Raw genomic sequence first — 26,814 nt, forward strand, 5'->3', positions numbered from 1 at the left:
ACACTGCCTTTGGTGACAGGTTTTGAGTCAACAAACCAGTAGTCAAAAACAGTTTTCTTTCTTTCTTTCTTTTTCTTTTTTGTTTTAATTAATAAAGTTCACATTAGAAGTCAGGCCTATGAATGCAGTCATGTGAAAACAGTTTTGAAGAATAATGTTCTTTTACATTTTACCAGTTTTTTCAAACTATTAAATTTCTGTTAAAACAGTTAAATGATGGTTCTTTATTAAAAATAATAACTTGGTTATTCTTTTCAACTTGAAACAGTGTGATTTCACTCCATCCTGAATATTTAGCAATAAAATACCAGATGCACAGGATCACTGAAAATTTTAGTAGTTTACAAGTTGCTAAAATGTGATAGTTGTTTTCTTTTTCCTTCTTTTTTCATTTTCTGCTGAATACATTTCAGCAAACTGTGGGGACTTAATAAAGGGCAGAAACACATCCCACAGGACGCTTGCTCCTGTTATTCCTGCTGTATGTTATTCCTCTTCTCTGTTTTGCTGACAGGCCTGGTTATTTACTGTGCTTTTTATAGTGGGAAGTGATCCTGAAAGAAAAATTTTGTGAAATTTTCCTAATCCTTTCTGGAAACTCAATTATAATATCCTCCTAATTAACTTTTTGTGTGTGTGTGTGTGTGACAGACTCTGGAAGAGAACTTGTCATAACAGACCCAGTTATCAAGAACCGAGAGCTCTTCATTTCTGACTACGTTGACACTTACCACGCTGCTGCCCTTAGGTAAGCGCCAGAGATGTGTGGTCCTTCTGTGAAGGAGAAGTCATAGGCCACTGTAGGTAGAGAGTCTAAGCTGCCTCGATCTCATCTGGTAATCGTAATATCAACACACTGCCCCTGTGGTCTCAGCAAGCTGACACTCTGGTGTTAACTTTGTGGATTGTTGGGGTCTCAGAGGTCGCCTCTGTCTTCACTAACCTGTGTGAGAGGGAAAAACCACTTTTTTCTTTTAAAACCTCTCTAGAGTTTTGTATTTTATTTCCTTGAAAATTCGTTGCTGAAGTATTTAGGGTGGGGTGTTATACAGATTATTTCCTGAAGATTCAGTCACTGCCAAGATAGATTTAAAAAAATGGATGAAACAAATATGGCAGCATGTAATTGTAGGAGAATCTAGGCAAAGTTCATAGGAATTTTCATTGCCTTGTATACTTTTAAATTTCTGTGTGTATGAAGAGTTTACTACTAAAAAGCTTGGGAGTAGGGAAAACATACAGAAGATTTTATTCTGAGGTAACATTGCTGCTAGCCTTAATGTCTTAGGTAATAATGCCAAAAAGTGACCGTGAGCCTCTGCTTCACACCCTCTGGTAGTTTCTGTCCCTTTCAAGAAAAAGATAACCTATTTACTCTGGTGTATTTTGTTTATGAGGGGAAGAATTGGGACTTCTTAGGTGGTAAAGGAAGTAGGGACAAGTGATTTTATTATACCTTTTTCCCCACTGAAAATAACAAAATGGTGAGAGAACCACTTTCTCTGTTAAAGAACATGGTTTAAAAAAAAATCATAGGGGGACTTCCCTGGTGGCGCAGTGGTTAAGAATCCGCCTGCCAATGCAGGGGACACTGGTTCGATACCTGGTCCCGGAAGATCCCACATGCCATGCAGCAACTAAGCCCGTGCACGCACCACAACTACTGAGCCTGCTCTCTAGAACCCGCGAGCCACAGCTACTGAGCCCGTGTGCCACCACTTCTGAAGCCTGCATGCCTTAGAGCCCTGCTCCGCAACAAGAGAAGCCACCACAGTGAGAAGCCCGTGCACTGCAAGGAAGAGTAGCCCCCGCTCGCCACAACTAGAGAAAGCCTATGTGCAGCAACGTAGACCCAACGCAGCGGCGGGGGGGAAGTCATAGGGATTTGCTGGCTTTTAGCTTAACTACAATGAGATACAATAATTTCTCTATTATATTGCTCAGATGGTATTCAGTAAAACCATCTGGAGTCTCTTGTGCAAAGCTACATAGCTAAAGCCAGTTATTTGAAGGCAAATTAGTAGCAACTTTTAATATAGGGCAGGTTTTGGCAAACTTTTTAGGCCAGATAATTTTTCACGGTCTCTGTTGCAACTATTCAGCTCAGCCATTGTAGTACAAAAGCCACAAGCAACATGTAAATAAATGAGGTGGCAGTGCGCCAATGGAACTTTACTTGAGGACACTGAAATTTGAATTTCATTTAATTTCCACACGTCAGGAGATATGACTCTTCTTTTGATTTATTTTTTAGCCATTTAAAAATGGAAAAACCATTCTTAGTTCTCAGGCTGTACAAGAGCAGGTGGCGGGCCAGATTTGGCTTGTTGCAGACTGCAGTCTGCCAGGCCCCGCTGTAAGGGAGGGCGCGTATGTGGTTAGATTTGGCTTCCTACAGGACTTCAGATACATTTAGAGAATTCCTGTAGTGTTTTATAAACTTCTAACAAAATTCCCCCAAGCTTTTCATGTCTTCTTGGCGGTGGCTTTCCAATCTTAAACTTGCATGCTCAACAAAGCAAGTTAACGGAAGGTTGGATAGATTGATAGAACCATTAAATTGTTAGCTAAGACAATTGACTTGGTCCTGGGATTATTTCTTATCCGCTTTGCATGCTCCCCTGCCCCCCATCTTATTTCATTGATTGAGGTGAATGATTTTTAAGCAATTTAGAGTTGAAGTTAAGTAAATACGTGAGATATGTAACTCTGGTCATTCAACAGATTTTGATATATTTGCTTAAAGTGAATATATTTGAATATTGATCAGAGACTGGTTCGGTTTGTAGAGTCATTTTATACTATAGCATTTTTAGAATGGGTTGTCCCAGGTAATTCTGGCTGGACCCGGATGAATTTACTTTCGCTAGGTTTACAGTCAGGTGTCTTCTGTAACTGTACAGGTTACTGTCTCTTCACTGACCACCAAAGAGCTGGAGTGCTAAAGTGGTGATCTTCCTTTCCTGTGTATGTGACCAGAACCCTTATTGATTAGTTTTTTTCTCCTGTGGTATTTTCTTTAAAGTGGTCATACAGTGATTTTATAAAGCTGTCATCTTAAATTTGACTTTGTCGGCTTCAAATAGAGCATCTCTTGTGTGACTTGACAGTTGGGTTTTTTTCAAAGACACCAGATGAATGTGACCACATGGTTACTGGTGGTCTGGCCTAGTAGCTGCTCAGTAATCCTTATGGGTGTGTTGACGTTTGCTTGCATCTGGGGCTCATCTGGGGGGTTCTTGCTGTTGCTTAGTAATCTCGCCTGGTTCTCAGAGTGCTCACTGTAAGATCATCTCTGATAAAAGCAGAGTTGAGTAGCCGTGCCCCCCGGAATCTCTATTTATTCCTTTCCTCTTCACTAAAGCAAGATTACTTTAATTTTAAAGTATGGGGGTGGGGGTTAGGCTTTCATTTTTCTTCCCACTTTTTCCTTCACCATTTATCCAAGAAAGGACTTTTTTCTTTCTCCACAGATATAAAGTCGTACTGCCAAAAATAAGTTCAGTTTTGAAAGAGGACAAATAAAATAGGCCGTAGGCACATGAAAGAGGATCAAATGAATGTACTGAAAAAAACACGGAGGACAAAAAAGAAAGAAGAAGACAGTGTTAGTGCTTAGCACCATTCTTCTCAGAGATCAGAGTGCTCAGTGGTGTGGATTCTTTCGGCTCACAGCACTCCGAGGGGCTCTTGCCATTCCATTCACTCAGGAGGAGACCGGTGTATAACTTTCTCTTTCAAGCCCGTGCTAGGGTTGGGCTATAAAGGAAGAGAGAGCTTTGTCCTTTAGGCATCATGAATCAAAAGGAAAACAGAACTCCTCGGCAGCCTCTCTGTGTAAATTGAGATTGTAGCATTTCCCTACCCAAACCAAATTTATTCCGAGAAGAGATGGTGGCATCACGGTTGTAGATGTCTGTGTTGAGGGTCCAGCATTACTGCTCTGCTGCTGTTTTTGAATTCTTGCTTTGGCTGCCCCTCATTCCTACCTTTCAAGCTAAGCTTCTACAGCTGTTTATTTTCTTTTCTTCGTTACATTTATCAGTAACCATATAGTAATACTGTGTTAGTATCTTGAGTGGAGTATTTTTGAGTTGTCCTTGTTCCCAGGTTAAGTATTTTTGGCTGACGCTGGTATAAAAGAAAAAGCTCCAGATTGAAATTGGAAGACTTCAGTTTGAATCCTGGCTTTACCACATAGTTTTGTGACCAAGGTCAAGTTTGTTAACCTTTGTGCCACCTTTTTAACAAATTTATTTAAAGTCACATGATTAAGTGACAGAACCCAGAACTGGTTTTATATCCAGTAAGGTACAGAGCATGAAAAAGCCTCTTGCAGAGAGAGTATCTCACACTCAGTAGTATGAGTAGTGCTCATGAATCTGAATTGGTTTCTTAAAAGCATAAAAGGAAAAAAAGGAAAAGTGAAATTCAGTATAATTCTGTATTAAGTTATTGGTGGTACAGTGACTTGCATCCACTTATTTTATTTCTCTGTGGCCTCTAGGATGGATTGTTTGGATACTCAGCACTTGAGGCATGGGGAGGAGTGTTCAGCTCGGAGCCATTTGTAGATGCTCTGAGAATGAGCAGATTAGTGTGTAGCTTGCAATTTGTTTGCCATGATAGTATTTTTACCCTAAGGATAATACTTTATTGATGATCGAAGGATCAAGAGCGATTGCTTTGTGATTGGACTCTGAACATGTGGCCTGGACAACACTTTTGGGCTTACTGTGCAGCTGTAACAGTGAGTTCTCAGGCATTGACTGTGCAGGGCAGACAGGAGATCCTAACGCTTCCGTCTGCTTGAGGGCTACTTTCCAGCCTTCTGATTATCTGCTTCCTATTGGGGAAAAAAATATCCAAGGTAGGTTACAGGTTACAAGGTATCATTTCACCTAGGAATTCATATTAATAGGAGTATGTTCTAGAGTGAATTTACCAGAAGCCCAGGGCCAAGAAATCCTAAACTAGGTCTTTAGGGCTTCTAATTGCCCTTTTTCCATTCCAAATCAATTTATCTCCTTCCTTTGTTACGGGCAGCTAGCGTCACATATGTGTAGTGATTGAAACAGGTTAATTACGTCTTGGTACAATTCCCCAACCATTCCTCAGAACTTAACAAAGTTCCTTTAGTTTCTGCAAGTTCGCTAAGGGGTTTCGTGAAGTCTCAGAGCTCTTAGTTTTGCAACTTAAGATTCATTCCCTGGCTTTAGTCTACAGTTCTTTTTATATGTGAAATAACTCTGGCCTACGGCATTTTTATTGTTTTGCCTGTACATGCTTAGTACTTCATTAGACACCATAACTTGTCAGTCCCTTATTTCTTTATTCATTCATCATGTAACACATTATTGAGCTGCTCATCCTAGGGGAAGGGCCATGGAGGTGCTGGGAGCACCTAACTGAGTAACACGCTCTCTCTGCCCTTGAATACGTCATAGTCTTTTAAAAATTCTTCTGTTCGGAGCTACTTTTGGGCACATAGAAAAGTTGTAGGTACTGAGTTTCCATGTATCCATCTCCCAGTCTTCATTTGTGTGAGCATCTTATGTAACTTCGGTACAGTTGTCAGGAACAAGAAATAGCATTAGAACAATAACCATTGAACTAAAGACCCTATTTGAATTTCACGGATACCTTACTTTGTTACAGCTGCTGGAAGCAAAAGACCGTAGCCTGGGTGGCTTATAAACAACAGAAATTTCTTTCTCAGAGTTCTGGTGTGCAGACCGCTGGCTGCTCCCTGTGTCCTCGCGTGGCCCAGAGCAGAACCACGAGATTCATTGTACCCCTCCCCTTTTCTTTACTGGTAACTTCTTTCTTCAACAGCGAAAAACTCAGTTCTTATTGTTTAAAATATATATATATATATATATATATATTTTTTTTTTTTTTTTGGCGGGCCTCTCACTGTTGTGGCCTCTCCCATTGCGGAGCACAGGCTCCGGACGCGCAGGCTCAGTGGCCATGGCTCACGGGCCCAGCCGCTCCGCGGCATGTGGGATCTTCCCGGACCGGGGCACGAACCCATGTCCCCTGCATCTGCAGGTGGACTCTCAACCACTGCGCCACCAGGGAAGCCCTAAAATATATTTTCATTTGCTTATTTTTATCCAATTCTACGGTACACATAACTTAGTTTCAGAATTTGTAACCCATGTGCCTGTGAGAAGCACGTTTACTGACTACATTTTTGTCTTTAGTCTTATGTATAGTATATAGGCAAGAGCCTGTTTTCTAAAGTTGCTCAGGTCAGTTCTGTTTTTCGTAGCTCCTTAGGTGTGGTTGTGTTACTCATTTGTAATATAGCTGGGTTCATTTTTTAGACTCTGCATTCTATTTTTGGTTCCTCTTGGTTGATTTGGACTGTCTGTTTATTTTCTGCGTAAGGAAGGGTTTGTGAACTATTGCTGTGGCTCACAGGGTCAGAGCTATAAGAAGATACCGTCTTCAGCCCCCCTACCTGCTGTAGATGACTGATGCTTTTACTTCTTAATTTATCCTTCTTGCATTTTCTTTTCACAAATGAGCAAATACATGTCTATTTTCTTATAACTTCTTCTTTCTTATGTGAGGGGTAGCATACTATAGATAGTCTTTTGTGCTTTGCTTTTTTTCACTTAGCAGTATGTTCTGGAAATTGCTCCTCAGAGCTCATTCTCCTTCATAGCTGTGTAGTACTCTGTTTTGTGGGTGTACTGTGGTTTCTTCACCTGCTGTCTTGTGTATATGCATGTAGGTTGTCAATGAGTGAGTTTGAGCATATTTTTGTCTATATTTTTGTGAATTGTCTGTTCATGTCTTTTCTGTTGGGTTGTTGTCTTTTTGTCTCTCACTTTCTAAAAGTTCTTAATATGCCTGTTGCAAGTATTCCCTCAGGACTTTGAGTCATAGTTAGAAAGCCTTGCCCTACACCACTTTTTTTTTTTTTTTTTTGCGGTACACAGGCCTCTCACTGTTGTGGCCTCTCCCATTGCAGAGCACAGGCTCCAGACGCGCAGGCTCAGTGGCCAAGGCTCTCGGGCCCAGCCGCTCAGCGGCATGTGGGATCTTCCCAGACCGGGGCACGAACCTGCGTCCCCTGCATCGGCAGGCGGACTCTCAACCACTAAGCCACCAGGGAAGCCCCCTACACCACTTTTTAAAGATAAATTCTACCCAGCTGCCCCAGTACCATTTATTGTCTTTACCTCAGTGGTTTGAGATGCCACCTTTGTCATATATTGTTTTCCATATGTATTCTGGACTTGATATTCTATTTCCTATTGTCTAGATATGTGCTAGCACTACACTCTTAATTATAGAGGCTTTATAGTATGTTTTAATGTCTGATAGGGCTAGCTCCCCCCCTTTTTAGTTATTTGATTTTTCCACATGAATATTAGTAGAACTTGTTTTATTCCATAAAATAGCTAGCTGGTGTTTGTATTAGGATTGCCTTGAATTTATAGATCAAGTTTGGAGAAATGCTATGTTGAGTTTTCCTATCCAAGAATAGGGGGTGTTTTCCCATTTGTTTGTATTTACTTTTGTGTCTTTGAGGAGTGTTTAAGAATTTTCCTCAAACATTTAAGAAAATTAAATTTAAAAAGTGGAGAGGCAGAGGGGCTTCAGTGGAAGTAATGTTGTATATTGTTATACTTAGAGCAGTCGCTAGAAAACTATGTGGAGTGATAACACTCGGAACACCATAAATAAATCAAGATGAAATCCTAAGAAAATGTTCAGATAACCCACAGGAGGGCGAGAGAAACAAGAACTAGAAATAGAAAAGAAACTTAAAAAAGAAAAGATACTATGCCTGTCATTAATCAAATGGCTTACAATAGACACGATGCTGACCTGTCTCAAAATCTTTTTTCCCCTTATTTCTGGGTAAGAGTGACAGTAATAGCTGTAAACAAACAAGCTACTGTAAGCAGTCTTTGTGAGCTTGTGTACCTCTTCACGAGTTTCTTTGAGGTTCACATATGTCTGGGGGTGTATGAAGACTCGCTCAATTATGGGTACAGTTTAAGGGAATGAATTTCTGGGCCACAGTTTCCATTTGTATTTCTCTGCTTGCCTGAGGAGGTTCTCTCCTCTTTTTCATCCCCTTCAAATGGCCGCCTCCCACCAGGCACAGGACTCTCTAGATGGTGCAGTGCCCAGGGCGTAACTGGGGGGCGTCACAGCAAAGCACTACTTGAACAAGTCTTTTCCAGGGAGCCCTTGTTACTGCTGAATAAAAGGACCCTAAGACATGGTGCTTCCCTGTCTTTAGTCTTATTTCTGGTAACAGTGAAGATATGGGGAATGCAGAACCTGAGGAAGCTGGGAAAGCAGCTGTTTCAGCAAGGTGGACATGATTGCAGTTTTCTCTTAACAGTCTCTCTGCCTCCATTTCACAAACTGTCAAATAATATACTGTTTTGAGCAAGAGCATGGTGAAAAGAGAGCCCTGGAGAAAGACACTGAGTGCTTAAAATGGTACACGTGTACACACTTTTACTTTAAAGTGTAAGCACTACTCTTCAGCAAGAGGCGATATGAAGAATATTTCAGAACGGATGGCAGCCAGTCAGAACCAGCCACGGTCAGCCTCCCGGCCCCTGTCAGCCCTGTCTTCCACTCTGCTTTGCTACTGCGGGCCCCTTACCCGGCAGGGACAGACACTTCCAAGAACCACAGCTATATGCTAGTGACTGGTGTTTTATTTTCTCCCAATGCTTTTTTTTTTTTTTTTTAAATATACAGAAAAATTCAGATTTTAAGTTTACATTTCCATAAATTTTGGCAAATTTGTTTGACACTAAACAAGGCATGGGATATTCTCATTATCCCAGAAAGTTCCCTTCAGCTCCTGTTCTCTCTAAACTTCCCACCCAGAAACAACCACTATTCTGATTTCTCCTACCATAAATTCCTTTTTGCTGTTCTAGAACTTCATATAAATGGAATCATACAGTATGTAGTTTTTTTGTGTCTGGCTTCTTTTACTCAACATTTAATTTTTGAGATTTTTCTTGATGGGTTATGTATCAGTAGCTCTTTTCTATATGTTGTTGTGTAGTAATCTCATTGTAAATTATACAGTACTTTGTTTACCCATTTCTTTGTTGATGGACATTTGGTTTGTATTTAGGCTAGTATGAATAAAGCAGTTATGAACAACAACAAAAGCACAGTGAAGGAAATAATAATGATAAAAGCAGAAATTAATGAGTGAAAACATTAGATCTAATTAATCGAATGCTTTAAGAAATTCTAGTATTTTATTCAAAAATACCTTATGGGGCTTCCCTGGTGGCGCAGTGGTTGAGAGTCCGCCTGCCAATGCAGGGGACATGGGTTCGTGTCCCGGTTTGGGAAGATCCCACATGCTGCGGAGCGGCTGGGCCCGTGAGCCATGGCCGCTGAGCCTGCGCGTCCGGAGCCTGTGCTCCGCAGCGGGAGAGGCCACAACAGTGAGAGGCCTGTGTACCGCAAAAAAAACAAAAAAAAACAAAAAAAAACAACCTTATGGCCAACTGGGATTTATTCCAGGCATGCAAGATAGGTTTACTATTCAAGACTCTGTTAACATCTAATAGCATGTTAATAAGTCTAAGGAAGAAACTTGTCTCCTAAGCGATGATTATGATACGGTTATTCTAAAGCTATTTAATGGGAACACCTGGGAGGCTTTTCCACTAAGGTCAGGAACAAGGTGAGGATGTCCTTTATTTCCACTACTTTCCACGTTTTTATTGTATTAGAGGTGCAACTTAGAGGCTTAAGAAAGGGTAAAGAAAAAGTGAAACTATGCGTATTTGCAAATAAAGTTAGCATGTTGGGAAGACCTCAGAGAATCAGTGATTAAGCTCTATCAAATGCTAAAAAATTTTGTTGAGTAGTAGGATATAAAATTAACATACAAAGATCAATACCCTTCACATAACCAAACGGGAAGCAAATAGAGGACACAGTGGTAGATAAAATCCCGTTTATTACAGCTTCATAGTAGTTTATCATATGATAGCCTTCTCTTCCTACTGCTTTGGATTTTCCCTAAGCCAGTTGTGTTGCCCTTCCCTGGGAACATTTTGGCAGTGTTTTTGATGGTCACAACGATGTGTGTGGGTGCTCTGCGGTAGAGGCCAGGGATGCTGCTAAATACAGGATAGCTGCCAACAACAAAGGATTGATGTCTAAAATGCCAGTAGTGCTGAGACTGGGAAACCTTGTCTTAAACATAACTGATTTCCAATGCTTGTGTTTAGAATTGTGGGTTAGAGGAGTTTCTATGTGTTTAATTAATTATTCAAGTTTAAGGATAAACTTAAATTTGAGTAATAACCAAGAATAATAAAGGAAGAATTGCTTTCCTTTAGTAATGGACAATGATGAAGTAATTGATTTTGCACAGCGCGGAGCAGTGTACAAAGTTTCATAGACGTCTCATTTGATCTTCGTAATATTTTTATGAGATAGGTATAATAGATGTACTAATCTCTGGTTAACTGATAAAGGGACTTACTTATTTCTTCTAGGCTTCAGGGATGAATCATTTCTTATAGATGGGTGATTAGTTGCAGAGCGAGTGCATTGTTCATCTAAAAAGTTGTCTTACCTGCCTATCCTTTTCCAGGAGCTCATTTTAGTTCCAGTTAAATACTAGAAGGATAGGTCCTGGGCCTGGAGAGTTGATACCTAGTCCATTTTTTCCTTTAATTATATCGTGTTACCTACAAATCAGTGCTTCCAACAGAACTTGCCACGATGATGGAAATGTTATATAAATCTGTGCTGTTTGAGATGGTAGCCACTGGCTACATGTGGCTATTTAAATATACATTAATTGAGATTAAATAAAATTTAAAATTCATTTCTCTTCACTTATACCAGCCATATTTTAAGTGCTCAATAACCCTACATTATCTTCTAATCAGTAGTATCCAAAGGAACTTTAAGAAATCAGTAGTATTTTTGTTTAATTTTTAAAATGGAGATTGTCTCAGCTCATCTTATCTTCTGCCCAGTACTGAGGCTTTGGTCACAGATTACTTAAGCCCTGTGGGAAAGGAGGATTTTTCATTGCTTTTTAATTTGTTAGGAAGTGAATGAATGTCCATCCCCATGTTGATATCCCTCAGTTTCTTTCACTAACACCTTGGCGATTAGCACGTGTGTGTGTTGTTGACGTGCCAACTCATGGAGTCCTTCTGGGAATGGAATGCCTGCTCACGCAGTGGGAGGTCACATCCCTGGAAGCATCTTGCAGGTTCTGTTGATGTGCCTTTGATCCTCCAATTCCATCTACTCTAATCATAGCCTTTGGCTTCCAGTTGATGTTAAAGTTGCTTCCTGTAACTGCTGAGGGAGTTGAAATTCTGAAAACCTCCCTGCCTTCTTTGGAACCCTGGAATTTCTCTCAGCACTCCTGTATGTATGTAGGTGTGTGTAGTGGGATGGTGGGTCCTACTGCATGGTATAATGTAAATGACATTTATATTTGGTGCGTGGAAACGCTGCTTAAGGAGTTGTGTAGTATTGTAGAGTTTTCAGCTATATTGTGGTTTAACTTTTGTTAGTAGATGAACCTGGAAACCTTACTGCTCTACTATTTCCATGGGAAAGCATTTTCCAACTTAGTCAGTTAACGTTACCTGAAAATTTGGGAAGTGTGTGTTTGTATATTAGAACCCATCTATATATTTAAAATTAAAATTTCTCTAGGTTTTAATTTCCAAGACAGTTTATTTCTTCCACACTCAGAAGAAAAATATTTAACAGTTACACATTCTCCTTTTCGTAAGGTAGCAGGAAGAAAAGGCCCATTTTGCTTTGATGATTTACAGAGACTTTAGATGGATTTTTTTTTTGTAAAGTAATGTAACTGTGGTTTAAATTTTTGCCCATAATTTCTAGTTTAATATCCTTTCATCACAATCCTGCCCTCAATTTGTCTTTGTGGTTTGATTAATTTTATTCTAAGACTAAAAGGCTGAGATAAAAGCAGTTAAGTTGTAGGTTAAAGCAGTCATGAAACAAAAAAATATAATATTGGACATTTTCTTATTTTGGGGGGTGAACTCCTGTTTTTCTGAACAGATAATTAAACAGTTTGTAGCGATATTCTACATGTTCTTAGAATACCATGGATTTAGTTACATCTTCCCCCACCTCTGCTTTTCTAGTAGTATTATGGTTTGCAAAGCTGTTGAGGACATTACTAACATTTTTTGTTCATTTATTTTCAGAGGGAAGTGCAACATCTCCCATTTTTCTGACATATTTGCTGCTAGAGAGTTTAAAGCCCGAGTGGATTCATTTTTCTACATATTAGGCTACAACCCTGAGACGAGGTAAGTGAGTCACTGGGTCCCACTCCGTGAGAACTTTGGCTTTTTTCACGTGCCTGGGTATGTCTGTGTATACTTCTGGGCATATACTGATAAGATGAAAAAAAAGACACAAAGTCCTGTAGTAAATAAACCTCTTTGGGAGGAGTTGTAGTACTTAATGTCTTTGGTGTCTTTAGCAGCTTATTGTTTGCTTTTTTGTTGTTGTTAAGAAAAGGAAAAGTAAGACAATTGGGGTTTGGAGAGGGCAAGAAAAGACAGATGTTTAGTTGGTGTGTGTTTTGAACTTATTATGAATTGTACCCTCATGCCCATTCAGTCAAGCCTTCCCTACCTTATTGAAAACACCTAAGACATTATGGAAAGTTCGTTGATTAGTAATTTGTTCACTTAATAAAACCCCAGGAACACTCACTGAAATACCTCTAGTAAGACTGCTGGTATGAGATGGACACATCCAGTTCTCAACTGTCTTGGTAAGATCTATATCACAGGTAGAATTATTATTTTTTAAATGAAAAGCAATAGAGTCAAAATAATTTAACAGAAAGAATTCTTTGTTTATGTCTCTGATAGGCTGTAGTTTTAACTCAGCCCATGGAAGAACTTCTGTAAGAGTATATGTGTTCATATTTATCTTGTATCAATCATGTGACTGTTTTATTAAGGATTTGAAAAAACAGAGAAGGTTATTAGGCGATCAGGTAGTCTGTGCACAGGACAGTCAGGACATAATCTAAAACTATAAGGACTGAGAAAGAAGTAAAAGATGCTTGGCTCAAGGAAGTTAGTAGAAAGAAGTACATTAAGTATAATTGCCAGATGGGTACCGCTTGAGTGAAAACCTCTTCATGGAGGATGCTGAGAAATTATATGTAAAATTTAGAATGTTGCTGTTCAGACCGTCAAACTAGGGTCAATAAAAGGCAACATATTCTTTGTTGTGGTTGTAAGAGGCTGCGTAAAGCTCTATTGGGACATATACATGTGTCTCTCTCCATATATATACTAGACAACAACTATGCTCACCTTTTTTGCTTACCTTTTTTTCTTTAAAAAAACAGTGACTTTGAGCTTTTGTTTTCATTTTCAAAAGTATGCCCTATTCCAATGGCAAAGAAGCTGATCAATGGTAATATTTCAAAAGCATCTTATATTGTGAAATGTTTATATTACATATGCATTTATTAACTGCCTGGACATGTCTTCCTGTTGCCCAAGTGAAGTGTTGGACACTCAGAGTTGGATTTCTGTCTGGATACACAGTAGCCTGTTATTTCAGTGATGCCATATTTATTTAACTATTTGATAGATGGCTGTCATATTGCACAAGTTAGATTGTTTCAGGGAATTGACCAAATAGCTTTTGAGTTTTAAGTGTTTAGCTCTTGGGTTCATAATAGCCAAGCAGGTTTACTTTTCACTAGTTTTGGTTATACACCTGTTTTTGCTGAATGTTCATTTAAAGTGATATGTAACTTATCTGTGTAAGCTGGAGACTCACACAGGTTCTTGTCTCATTTTTTATTGTATGTTACTGGTAGTCATTCAGAGTGATACTTCCCATCAGTTTTGTTTTAAACTGTTGGTTAGGCGTGCGATAGAGGAATATATTATTATTTATCTCACCCGAAAAAGCAACACAGAGACATACCTGTAGCAGCGTGTTTACAGGATCTGCATCCTGAAGCACTTCTTTAGTGCTTTGACCTTAGTCCCGTTTGTTCATTTCTGTGGCTCTGTTCCCCGAGTCCAGCTTGTGCTTGGCATAGTGGAAGTGCTTGGGGGTTGTTGGATGAATTGAAGTGAACAAATATTTGAATGTCTACTTATTAGTGATAAGTTTGTGGCAGGTCTCAAAGTTCTCACAGAGTGAGTGTGAAAACTTGCAGTGATAGAGCCAGTGTGGCCCAAGCTCACTGGCTTCACCATGAGCACTACTTTCTACCTCTGAAGTTTGGGGTTTGGTGCACACTTCCCATAGCTGCCCAAATTATCAACACTGTGTATGTGATTTAACCGAGTATAGAAAACTGTTTCCTCCACCTGGCTTATGCACAGCCCAGTCCTTCGAATGCTTGGGGTGCATGCCCTTGCAGAACTTACCTCTGTTTCTGTCTTTGTTTCAGGTCTGTGAGGGATGGGGCAGTGTGATGAGCTGGTCTCCCTCATTTTAGATGAGTGAGACTAGCATGTAACTGTGGCTGTGTGGTGCTGTGTGCTGACTCGTTTTGCCCTGAGTCATCTGGGGAGGAATGTCAGGCCGTTCTAATAATCTCGTGAGATGGCGCGTTGATCAGTAAGACCACTGGAAGTTAAAGAATGGTGATTCTGTGACTCCAGACTTTGACGACTGTTCCCCTCCCCTTCAATAACGTGTGAACTCTAACTGAGCAATTAAAACTGAAGTTTAAGATAGAGTTGTTTCTCATAGCAAATTTTCTGATAGCAGTTAAAAGTTGACTTATGTAATTTTCCATAATTTTTTTAGCATCTTAGCTGGCACTGAATGATTGGGTTTTTTTTTCCTCTCACATTTATCACAGATCCTTTTAAAACCCCAATATCTGGCTACCTCCCCGCCCACCACCACCTACTTATTTATTATATTTCTGAATATCATGCCTTATCAGGGACCTGGTTGTCCAGAACTTTTTGGTTTGGTTTGCGTGCTAGTGGGGAACAGACTTTTATGAATTCTTTGGTCCATTGCCTTTAAAATTTGGAGAGGGTGGATTTCTTGTAGTCGGCATAGAATTACTTCGGTGTTATTAGGTATAAATTTATATTTCATTAATTATTTTTTGCTACTCAGAGTACTGATCATTACTATAAGTAAAGCATCCACAATAATACAGGTTCATAATCTCTTATTTTCAATTCTGAAATCTGAAAGCTCTGAGGATCAAAAAATTTTTATGCTAAGTTGGGTGCTGAAATTCATTTGACCCTGAGGTCAAACTTGACCTGAACTGATGTGAGACTTTTTGTATTCTTTATTCAGTTCACTTTGTGTGGATTTGCACAGCTTTTACTACAAAGGTACCGATGTGATAGAACAGGGATTATTGCTCAGACACTGCTGTGGCATTACCCTGGTATATTCCCTGTAGTACCTTCTAAATCCAAAAATTTCTCAATTCTGAAAATCTTCTGGTCCTAAGGATCTTAGCTTAGGGGTTGTAACGCTGTGTTCCTGCTACCCACGACATTTAAGGAGCAAAACTTGGGCAAAAAATGTGGGGGCAGATGTTTCTAGCTTCAGGTAGAATTCAGGCTACGGGGGGCTGGTAGGTGAGAGAGGGCTTGAACCTTTGGTAATTGGGCTTTGCTTTTGGAATTTGTTTTGACGTTTCTGCACTCAGGGAGTGTTCACTGTTGCTCAATAAATAAGATTCACTCCAAATTTACTTCTGCAGTCAGCATACTCTGAACATAATGTCATCATGTTCTCATTTTCTTTGAAGGGTATGATCCAAAATCTAGTGAGAAACTTTAAATAAAGTCAATAAATTTCAGCTCAGAGGTCTTAGTACATAAAGCCAGTAATCCTTATACATGAACTTGACCAAAACACCAGCATCCTTGGTTGAACTAAAGTAGGTTGGTTCAAAACAATAAATAAATAAAGTAGGTTGGTTCTAGCTTATAAAAAGAGCTGGGCATAGAGACCGGTTACATCTATCCTTTTATTCTCCTTGTTGCTTTTTTATTTGTCTAGTACCTCATGGCCATTTAATCTGACTGCTTGATCCTTTTGTTAAGACCAACAGAATGGAAGGATCTCCCCTTTTGGACGCAGGCAGCCTGGGTTCTGATTCTATGCTCCCACTTCATCTTTGTGTCCATGGGTAAAGGTTGTACTTCCTGGACTGTGTTTTCCTCTTTAATAAAAATGGGGAAAACAAAAACAGGGTAGCTTTTGTAAACTGTCATGTTTTTTGGTTCCTTTTCGGGAATTGCAAAAATAATTATAAATTTTCTTTTGAAGAAGAGATTGAGAAGTATCTTTTTTTTTTTTTTAAACTCCGTAAAATGTTAAATCCAAAAGCAAAATATGAACTACTTCCCAAGGTGTCTTGATTCTACCAGGTAGATCATTAACCATCTGGTTGTTTCTGCTGACATGTGGAAGTCTGAGCACTGGGGATTCTTGCCTCTGCTTGGAATATTAATTATAAAGTTCCTTGAATATATACGGTTGCTAAAAATGTAGGGTAAATTTCTTCACTGACCATGATGAAACTGACTCAACAATTAAAATAAATACGTGAGTAGTGTTGATGGGAAATAATATATTTCTACAGTCAGGATATTTTATTGAAAATTTGAGAACCAAAATTGAAAAAAAAATTTTATTGAGAAAGAGGTTTGGGCTTTTTATAGCAAACGAGCCTGTCCTCTTTGTAGCGTGGAGGGTTTACTGAGTTTTTGGTTGTCCTTTCCCCCATCTTCCCATCCCTCCACCTCTGCAGGTTCGGCCTATTAGCCAGTGCCTTTTTTATTGTGCTTTGACCTTTTCTGAGTCTATACCTTTCATTTCTTAGGAAAGTTCTCCTTACCTTTCTGCCTCAGGCCAGTGAGTTAGGAGGGGAAGGAAGTAATAGTGAATGGAGTCCCAGTAAGAACAAGTTTGCAGAGTGGCTACTTGAGAGGAGGTGCCTTTATTTTTAAATTATTAAGAGTGAATTTTACCAGGAACCAGTCCCTTTGTTTCCCTTTGCTAAATAAGAGTTCCTTGGGTCCCTAATGGGTGCAGTGGTTAAGAATCCGCCTGCTAAGGCAGGGGGACACGGACTCGAGCCCTGGTCCGGGAAGATCCCACATGCTGCGGAGCAGCTAAGCCCGTGGGCCACAACTACTGAGCCCACGAGCCACAACTACTGAAGCCTGCGTGCCTAGAGCCCATGCTCCACAACAAGAGAAGCCACTGCAATGAGAAGGCCGCACACTGCAATGAAGAGTAGCTTCCGCTCGCCGCAACTAGAGAAAGCCTGTGTGCAGCAGCGAAGACCCAATGTGGCCAAAAAAGTAAACTAAAATGTAGTATTCTGTGTATAGGTGGTCGCGGAGCAGTCCCGCGCTCTAATGCTAGTTTTATGTAAGTGTCAGTGGTCTCATCAGAGGCTTGGTCTGCAGCATGAAAAATCTGATTATATTCTTGGTTCTTTGCTTCTTGAACATGAGCCTTCTCTTGTTTAATCAGGTGGAAAGCAAGTTGAGGGCTCAGGTCTCATCTTCTGTCTTACCCAGGAGAGAATGTCCCTGGTCACCTGTGATCACCTGAATTCACCTGTGCCCTCTCCGCTTTTCTTCTTCTTCCAGGAAGCAGGTTTTTTTTTTTTTTAAAGCAATATTGAGGCTTAAGTATTATTATCCTTATATTTAGAAGTAATCATAAACCGAGGCACTTGCAAGAATTTATATATGTAATCTCCCCCATTACAGTGGCAATAATGTTACTAATGATAGCTATAGTTAGTGAGCATTGTGCACCTGGCACTGTGCTGAGTGTTTTACTTGTATGATTCATCTTTCTTTACTTCGTTTTGAAACAGTCTTGACCATACAGAACAGTTGCCAGTACACTAGAAGATCTTTGCTTAACTGAACCATTTGAAAATAAGTTGTCACCATGAGGCTATATCACACTCTAATACTTCGTGTATTTCCTGTGAACAGGGTCATTTTTCTTGCATAACCACAATATAGCCTTCAAAATCAGGAAATTACCAAGTAAATATTATTGCCCTGGAATTCTCAGACCCCACTCAAGTTTTATAACAAAAGGCTATAGCAAAAGGAATCCAGTTCAGCATTATGTATTTGGTTGTCATATGTGTGTTTAGTCTCCTTCAATCTGGAAAAGTTTCTCAGTCTTTCCTTCACTTCATGACATTGGTACTTTGGAAGATTATATAGGCTAATTATTTTGTAGACTGTCCCTCAGTTTGCATTTATGATGTTTTTTTATCATTGCATTTATATCGTCTATCTTTGACAGGGACAGTACAAAAGTCATGTGTTCTTTTTCCTGCATCCGTTAGGTGCTACACAATTCTAGTTTGTCCCACTGCTGGTAATGTTCACGGTGATACATTGAATAAGGTGGTGTCTGCCAGGCTTTGCGATTGTACAGTTTCTCTTTTTCCTTTTATAATTTTTTTTTTAAATCGGGTTATAGTTGCTTTACAATGCTGTGTTAGTCGCTGCTGTACAGCAGAGTGAATCAGCTCTATATATACATGTAGGTATATATACCCCATCTAGGTCACCACAGAGCACCGAGCTGAGCTCCCTGTGCTGTACGGCAGGTTCCCACCAGCTATCCGATTTACACCTGGTCGTGCACATACGCCACTCCCAGTCTCCCAGTGCATCGCCCCACCCCCACCCGTGTCCACACGTCCCTTAGTGACCATTCTGTAGGTGGTTGTTTTGAGACCCTGTAGATGCTTTCTTCCTCATCAAACTTCGACTTATTCATGTATCCATGGCAGGGTGGACTAATGGCTGCCAGTTTTATCCAGTTGTTTATAATCTGTTACTACCATTTTGAGGTCAGATTGTGCCAAATTTTGGAGAATGGTACTTAGGAACCCAGGTCTGGTGCTCGGTATGCTCATTACTTTGTATCACTGTTCTCAGGCCTTCTGCATGAACAGAGCTTGGGGGCTGAGGGGAAGGGAGGTAATGCACACTTTTACATCTACTTCCATATCTGTGTGTATGTGTATCCATGAGTTCACACCAAATTTTCCAACTCTAATCCAATAATACAAGGTTCCTGCAAGTTTTTTTTCCCTTTTTCCTTATTTGTAATTCTCACCTTTAACAGTAGAAAACCTCATCTCATTGTCCTTAATATCTTTACTTCCAATTTCCTATCCCAGACTCTGCTCTCTCCCACACATGGATGGGTTTTGACATCTTAAGCTGTATTTTTAGTAGGTTTATCTGTTGATATTTCTTAGTGCCACCTCAAGGAATCAAATTTATAGCATCATCTGTTCAAGACGTATGCGGTAACAACTACTACTACCATGAAGTGAATGCTTACTCTGTCCCGGATTGTTTAGTTTTTTAATTCCCGTAAAAGCTCATTGAAGTTGGTGTTATCTTTATTTTATAAATGAGGAAAAGGAAAATCGATATTATATTAAACAGCTGCCTAAGGTTAGTAAACAGGAAATCCCAGCCCTGTTTGACTCAAAACCTTGTACTCTTAACTTATATGATTTCATCGTAGATTGATTCATATACAACGTATTTTCTTCTGGCTGTGTTAGAAAATAACTTTTAGTCTTTCTAATGAAGAGAAAAACACGTGCTTACCAGAAAATAATGACAAATTCAGAAATTAAAGAAGCAAACTGTTATAATAATTCTATAACCTATATTTGTGTTTTTCCTTGAATATACATTTTTGTGCACCTGTATAGGTATATGTGTATGTTTTAAGATTATAATTAAAATATTGTTTATACGTAATTTACAAATAATCACGCATTCCTCTATTCGTTCATCTTCTTCTGTTTTGAACATAGTACCACGTCATTAAACGTTTTACAAACATTTGTAATGAGCACCCTGTATACACCATCATATGGATGTCTCATAATTTATCTGTCCTCATATTATTGAACATCTGTGGGTTTTCCATTATTTAAATAACATGGTCAAATAACATTGTGACCATCTTTTTTCAACATAGATATTTATACTTTGGCTGTAAAGTGACAATCTAGATCTCCCTTATCTCAGTTAATTTGGATTTGACACATTTCAAAATTCACTTCTGTTTCAGTGAAGTCAACTTTTCTACTCATCACAACTCATTGTCTGTATAGCTTTTGGGGGTGAGAAGCTAGAGCTGGATACGAACATTTTCTTGTTCACTTTTCCTCTGTCATCACATTTGCACTCTCAGAACATTTACCTGTGATGGCAAGTACTGGAGACAGTTGAGATGAGAGTACGTGTATATTTGGAAACACAGCTGACTGAAGATGAAAGAACTTTAGTAAAATAGGACCAAAACCCAGATTTGATAATTCCAAAAACCGTTTGCCAGTAAACATATACAAATACTGAATAAAATACAACAAATCTTTTAAATGTAGAGCTGAGCTCGCAAGAATTAAGAGAAGCTGAAAAGTTCAGCAGCCTGTGGTGAGAGGGGTCGGGCCATTTGCTCATCTTCTTCACATGGTGTCTTTGGTTTTAACACGCACGAGGTGCAGGAGATGGGGTCCTGATCTCAAGGATTTAGGGAGTTGGAGCTGAGAGCCTGTATAAAGTTAGGACCATCGAAGGCCTATTCTTTTGGTGGAAGGGTGAACTAGGTAACATATCTGGAACTAGAAGGAAATGACAGGGAAACCTGTCTGTGTTTGGTACTCCAGACCAAAAAAGGAAGAGGAGGAATAGAAGGAGAACTCCCCTTATAACTCATAACTTTGGGCCTTGCCCCCAAGACAATTGGGGCTTGAATTTGCACTCTTGAAAAATACGAGACGGACTTCCCTGGTGGCACAGTGATTAAGAATCCGCCTGCCAATGCAGGGGACACGGGTTCGAGCCCTGGTCCGGGAAGATCCCACATGCCGCGGAGCAACTAAGCGCATGCGCCACAGCTACTGAGCCTGCACTCTAGAGCCCGCGAGCCACAACTACTGAGCCTGTGCTCTAGAGCCCGTGCTCCGCAACAACAGAAGCCACCGCAGTGAGAAGCCCGAACACCGCAATGAAGAGTAGCCCCCGCTCGCCGCAACTAGAGAAAGCCCGCGCTCAGCAGTGAAGACCTGATGCTGTCAAAAACAAGCAAACAAACAAATAAATAAATTTATTATACATAAAAGAAGAAAAATACAAGAACTCCAGGATGAGAATATAATATAAAAAGTGGTTTCGGGCTTCCCTGGTGGAGCAGTGGTTGAGAGTCCGCCTGCTGATGCAGGGGACACGGGTTCGTGCCCCGGTCTGGGAAGATCCCACATGCCGCGGAGCGGCTGGGCCCATGAGCCATGGCCACCGAGCCTGCGCGTCCGGAGCCTGTGCTCCGCAACGGGAGAGGCCACAACAGTGAGAGGCCCGCATACCACAGAAAAGGAAAGAAAAAAGAAGGTCTTGTGCCAGTGAGCTGCCCTGGACACCTGACAGAAACATGTACAATTTTGGAGGAAGGACACACCCTCATTCAAGAACCTGTAGGGTATATACAGGTAAAATATCTTTGAATGCTGAGCTCACTGTCAAAAATTGCAAAATGTTGGAGGAAACGATGTGTCTTCAACTTGAATCAGATAAAATAAATGGTAAGATACACATTTAAGAACTTCAGTGCTAGAACTGTCAGGAAGAGACGATATAATAGGCTTGAACGAAATAGAACTTTCATTTCTCTCTCATATAAGCAAAGTTTCAAAGGAAGCAGTCCTAGGCTGGTATTGGGCTCTGCAGATACCAGGGGCCACCTCTGTACCCTTAACTTCAGCCGTGACCTTGTGCTCAAGGAGGTGGTGGAATGGTAGCCGTAACATCCAGATTGAAGGCTGGAAGAAAGAGGAAGTGGGTAAAAGAAGCATGCCTTCTCCCTTTAAAGGCAGTTTCCATAATTTGTACAGGACTTTTCCTTTTCTTCTCATTAGAACAAAAAGAAAAAAACCAGACTCACGCTTTACAGGTGAATTCTACCACCGTTCTAGAAAACAGAGAAAGAAGGTGTAGGTTCCCCAAGTTATTTTATGAGGCAAGTAAAACCTTTATTCCAAAACCAGATTGAAAAGTAAGATTTATAGGTCAGTTTTACTTACGAACATGCATTTAAAATGTTTAAATAAAATATTGGGAAATGGAATCTGGCAAAGCATTAAAAATATACTTGTTCAAGTTGGGTTTATAGAATACATGAATGGTTTAATAGTAATTTATCTGTTAACATTTTACCATTTTTTAACATATTGAAGAAGAAAGTATATACAGTCATCTTGATGTAGAAAAAGCACTTGATAAAATTCAACACCCATTCAGTACTTGCAGGGTGGGGGGTTCTTAGCAAGTTAACTGTAGAGTGCAGCTTCCTTATTCTGACGAATACTTACTGAAAACCTGCAGCAAACACCGTACTTAAAGGCAGAGTGTTGGAAATACTCTCTGTAAAATCAGAGACAATAGAAAGGTTCCCATGACCATTAAGACATGAAAATATATGAGGATCGGGAATGAACCTTTATTAAAGGTGGTGCAATAATTTTTACCATAGAAAATCTGAGAAAATATGTGAACAAATGGTTAGAACTGGTAAGATAAATCAGCATGCTTACTGGATATAAGATCATTATAAATATAAAGCTCAGTTCCATTTGCACACACCAGGGACAATTTCAAAGTAACGTTTAAACAAGCTGTTTCTGAAACCTTTTCTCTCGAAGGGAAGTTAGTACTAATTAAAAGTCAAATAGAATATCTTTTTTCCAGTGAGTGTTTTTCTCTAGAGTTTCCTGAATGTTAACATTTCATTGCTAATTTTGTTTTATAACTTCTTTTTTTAAAAATTATTTATTTTATTTATTTATTTTTGGCTGCGTTGGGTCTTCATTGCTGCGCGCGAGCTTCCTCTAGTTGCAGCGAGCAGGGGCTACTCTTCATTGCGGTGCGTGGGCTTCTTATTGCAGTGGCTTCTCTTGTTGTGGAGCATGGGCTCTAGGCACGCATGCTTCAGTAGTTGTGGCTCGCGGGCTCTAGAGCGCAGGCTCAGTAGCTGTGGCACACGGGCTCTAGAGCGCGGGCTCAGTAGTTGTGGTGCATGGGCTTAGTTGCTCCACGGCATGTGGGATCTTCCCGGACCAGGGCTCGAACCTATGTCCCCTGCATCGGCAGACTGCGCCACCAGGGAAGCCCCGTTATAACTTCTTGTTAGTAAATAAAACATTTTTCTATTTCTGGAGAGTAGAAAACACTTCAAAATTAAATCCAGGAAATTTCCATGTTGCAGCTTTTACTTTACCTTTGATAAACATAAATTTTCTGCTCACTAAACATTAAGTATTATAGTGGCAGAGTGATTATTCAGTTGGCTTTTATATAATAAACCTTTATAATTTTAGAAAGAATCTATTAGTATAATATATGCATTTCACCTGCTCAGCTTCCCTTTAATGTATTTGGAAGTTTTAATCCTTCACTTGTTGTTCACTAAGGAGTAATTGGAGGAGAGAGGGAGGTCTAGGATCCAGAGGCAATGTAGATGTACCAGGATCACCGGCCTTCTGGGGAGACCTAGCAGTAGGCCTCAGAAGGAAGCACTAGGGCAACCCACGTGCAAGTTGCATGCAAATCCCTGCCGGCAGCCAAATGACAAGTTAGGGCAACATGGTGGCAGGAATGAGGTCCAGGCAGGTTGTTCAGTAAGGAAGCATCTAGTGTTCAAGACAACCAGTGGAAATAATAAGTCCTGGGTCTTGGAGGCCTGTAAGTACTGAGTAAAGTTCCAAGGTGTCCTCAGCTCAAGACAAGGATTGGTCTGGGGAAACAGAGCCTGTTTCTAGAATTGAAATGTATGGTTAAAAGTGGCACACTGGCTCACTTAATTTTCAGGTTTTAGAGCTCCTTGATTTTCTCTAATGAGGAGGAGGGCTGGTCGCATACTCGGAGGTTGGGTTGAATTTAGAGCTAGCTGGGTCTTAGGTGGATTCAGTTTGGGGATTTGAGCACTATGGAAGCAGGTGGGCAGGCAGGTCACTCATTGCCACTGGTGTGTCTGGTCTCCAGATTCCATGAAGATTGATGATTGAAGGCTAGTATAAATATTTTTTGTTTCATGTATTGAAAATTTTTTAGTTGGAATTTCATGTACATAACTTAAAAAAGAGTTACAAGATTAGCACATAGAACTCTCGTGTATCTTCCATCCATTTCACCAATTGTTAACATTTTGCCATATTTGCTTTATTATTTTATTTGCATCGATTTTAGTTTATGTAGTATTATTTAATTATTTTTTAAACCTTATTACAGATTTGCTTTATTATCTCTGTTTTTGCCCATTATTTTCTGTGTTTGCCATCTTTGCTTAATTATCCTCTCTATAGTATTTTCCTTTCCTGGACCATTTAGGAATGGATTGCAGATATCAAGCTTCTTTTCTCCCAAATATTTAAATGTCCAAGAACAAGGACATTCTCTTACATAACCGTAGTATGGTTATCAAAATCAGGAGAGTTAACATCGATGTAATACCATGTAGTCTAACACAGTCCACACTCACGTTTTGCCAGTTTTTCTAATACTGACCTTCATAGTAATTCCCCCCTATGATCATGCATTGGTGTTTAGTTGTTGTATTGCTTTAATATCCTTTGCCTCTCTTTGTTTTCATAATATGTTTCCTAACCTTTTTTTGTTTTTTTCCCCCATGATATTGACATTTTTGAAGAGTATATTTTCAAATATTATTCAGTTTGGTTTGATGTTTCCTCATGATTAGATTTAGCTTATGTAATTCTTTTATGTATAAGTTATGTGTAAGTGACATTATGCTCTCGGTGCATCAGATTTTTTTTTGGAAGTACAAAACAGGAGAGTTGGGGGGGTTCCAATAAAGGGGATTTTGATACTCTCCTTGACCCTAAGGAGCTTAACATCTCTTAAGAGAGTTGCGGCACCCCAGAGAAGGGTGTGGCGAGCCGAGGTGCAGCAGGAGGACAGCAGAGCTGTCTGAGGTTTCCAAGCTGCTCCTAGGAAAGAGGCGTCTCCAGAGAGGGGCTGGCTGGAGCTGTGCTAGAGAGGATGCGTTCTCCACGTGGAAGAGAAGAGGCCTTGGGAGTGAGCTCCGGGGTGTGCTGCCGCTGAGGGGTCACGGGAGAAGGGGTGTCTGTCCAAGTCCTTTACATCCAAGGGGTATGTAAAGGACAGCTGTGAGGAGACAGTGTCAGCAAAGACAATGAAGAGAGTGTTGCAGTAGGCCGGGGTCACAACTGGGATCCAGTATCACAGAGAACAGGCCATAGGCTGTTGGTAACTTGCCCTTAGTGTCACTCAGGGCATTTTGTGGGACTGAGATTATAGTCCCCATTTGTTGACTTGCTATCCCAATAACCGGTTTTATGCTGTACTCCATGGAACAGTTACTGTGGTTTTTCAGAGTAAAGATGAATTTATTAAATTATTATTTTATGCTGAGTACTCCAAGTAAGCTATTTACGTGTGAAAGGGCTTGGTGGTTTTTTGTTTTGTTTTGTTTTTTTAAACCAGAACATTTTTTGCGTGACTAATTGTTGAAATCCTTAAGAGGAGCTGGATGTTGCAACAGCTGCCCTCTTGGGTTTAGGTGTTGTTCCTTCATGGAATGCATGCCTGAGTCTGCGGTATACAGTTTTTAGGTGCCTCATTCGACCAGTCCCGGTGGTGTCTCGTCTTTCAGCTTTAGCACTCCCGCTACACTTTCTCTTTCACGTGGCAGGGGAGCCACATTTGCCACAGGTGGACTTCTTAAGGTGGTAGGCCTTAGAGCCACAGCGGCGGCACACATGTGCGTCTCATTCCAACGCTTTCCAAACGATGACCCTCCCTTCGTCATCTCGCTTCTGGTGTTTTTTTTTTTTTTTTTTTTTTAATGCACTTTTGAAGGAAACAGTTTGGTGGTCATATTCATGCTATTTACTGCTATGTTCTAGTTCAGTTGCTCTTGTTTTTAGAAAGTCTTTTTCTCTGGGCTGTTTCTAGTCACACACTTTTGGGGACGTGTTGTCTTACGCACCAGCCGGGAAGATGATATTCCAGCCACATGACGCTTGCTTCATGTGCTGGGTCAAAGGTGAAACCTGTTTAAGAGTATTTGGCATTTCTTGTGTAAATTACATTTTTTAGCATGATGAGAGTTTTTTATTTAATCATAGTCTCAATTTAGTCGATCTGAAAGCGTAACCGGGCTCCAAGGAAGTGGAATAGGTCCTGAGTTTACTTTAGGAATCTTGAGGACGCTGAGTATCCTTCTAAGCAGGTTTTAATTTCTTCTCATTCCGTTACATTTGTGGGAAACAGAATTGGCACTGCTCTTTCCTACCCTCTCTTGTCCTTTGTAAATTTGGGGGAGTTTCATGGTCTTTCTTTTCTTTTTAAATTATAACTATACAGAATCATTTCTTGGTTTGCAAATGGAAACTAAGCCCACATACACATCCATAACTAGGATTTCTTATATGGCTGACAGACCAGCTTGCCTTTTGGTGGAGGTGGAGGTTGGGGGAGAGAGCATAAAATGTGTTTTTAAGGATTTTAACAGAAAATGTGTTGGCTGGTGCTTGGGCAGTATGAACAGTTTGTAGTGCTCAGTATGACTAGGATGGTGTGGTCTTGCTAATGTGGCTTTAGAAATTGCTTCCGATTAAATTTTGAAATGAATTTAGCTTCATGGACAGTGTTACAGAGAATTGCCTAGAGTTCTGAATCAAGAGGCCTAAACTGAGATTTTTTTTTAGGTGCT

At 40.1% G+C, this 26,814-nt stretch overlaps 1 protein-coding gene and 1 pseudogene across 5 annotated transcripts in view; one reads left to right on the forward strand and one right to left on the reverse strand.

Moving 5' to 3' along the window:
* Positions 1-26,814, forward strand: part of RERE (arginine-glutamic acid dipeptide repeats) — a 437,233-nt gene that overhangs the window by 264,012 nt on the left and 146,407 nt on the right. For all 5 annotated transcript variants that reach the window (XM_060141536.1, XM_060141539.1, XM_060141540.1 and 2 more), the window contains 2 exons: positions 652-748; positions 12,228-12,332. In XM_060141536.1, coding sequence (XP_059997519.1) covers positions 652-748; positions 12,228-12,332 — 202 coding nt within the window. The remainder of the gene's footprint in view (positions 1-651; positions 749-12,227; positions 12,333-26,814) is intronic.
* LOC132516386 (large ribosomal subunit protein eL37-like) lies at positions 25,598-25,908 on the reverse strand (annotated as a pseudogene).

Source organism: Lagenorhynchus albirostris, chromosome 2 (assembly GCF_949774975.1).
Source record: "Lagenorhynchus albirostris chromosome 2, mLagAlb1.1, whole genome shotgun sequence".
Classification (NCBI taxonomy): Eukaryota; Metazoa; Chordata; class Mammalia; order Artiodactyla; family Delphinidae; genus Lagenorhynchus; species Lagenorhynchus albirostris.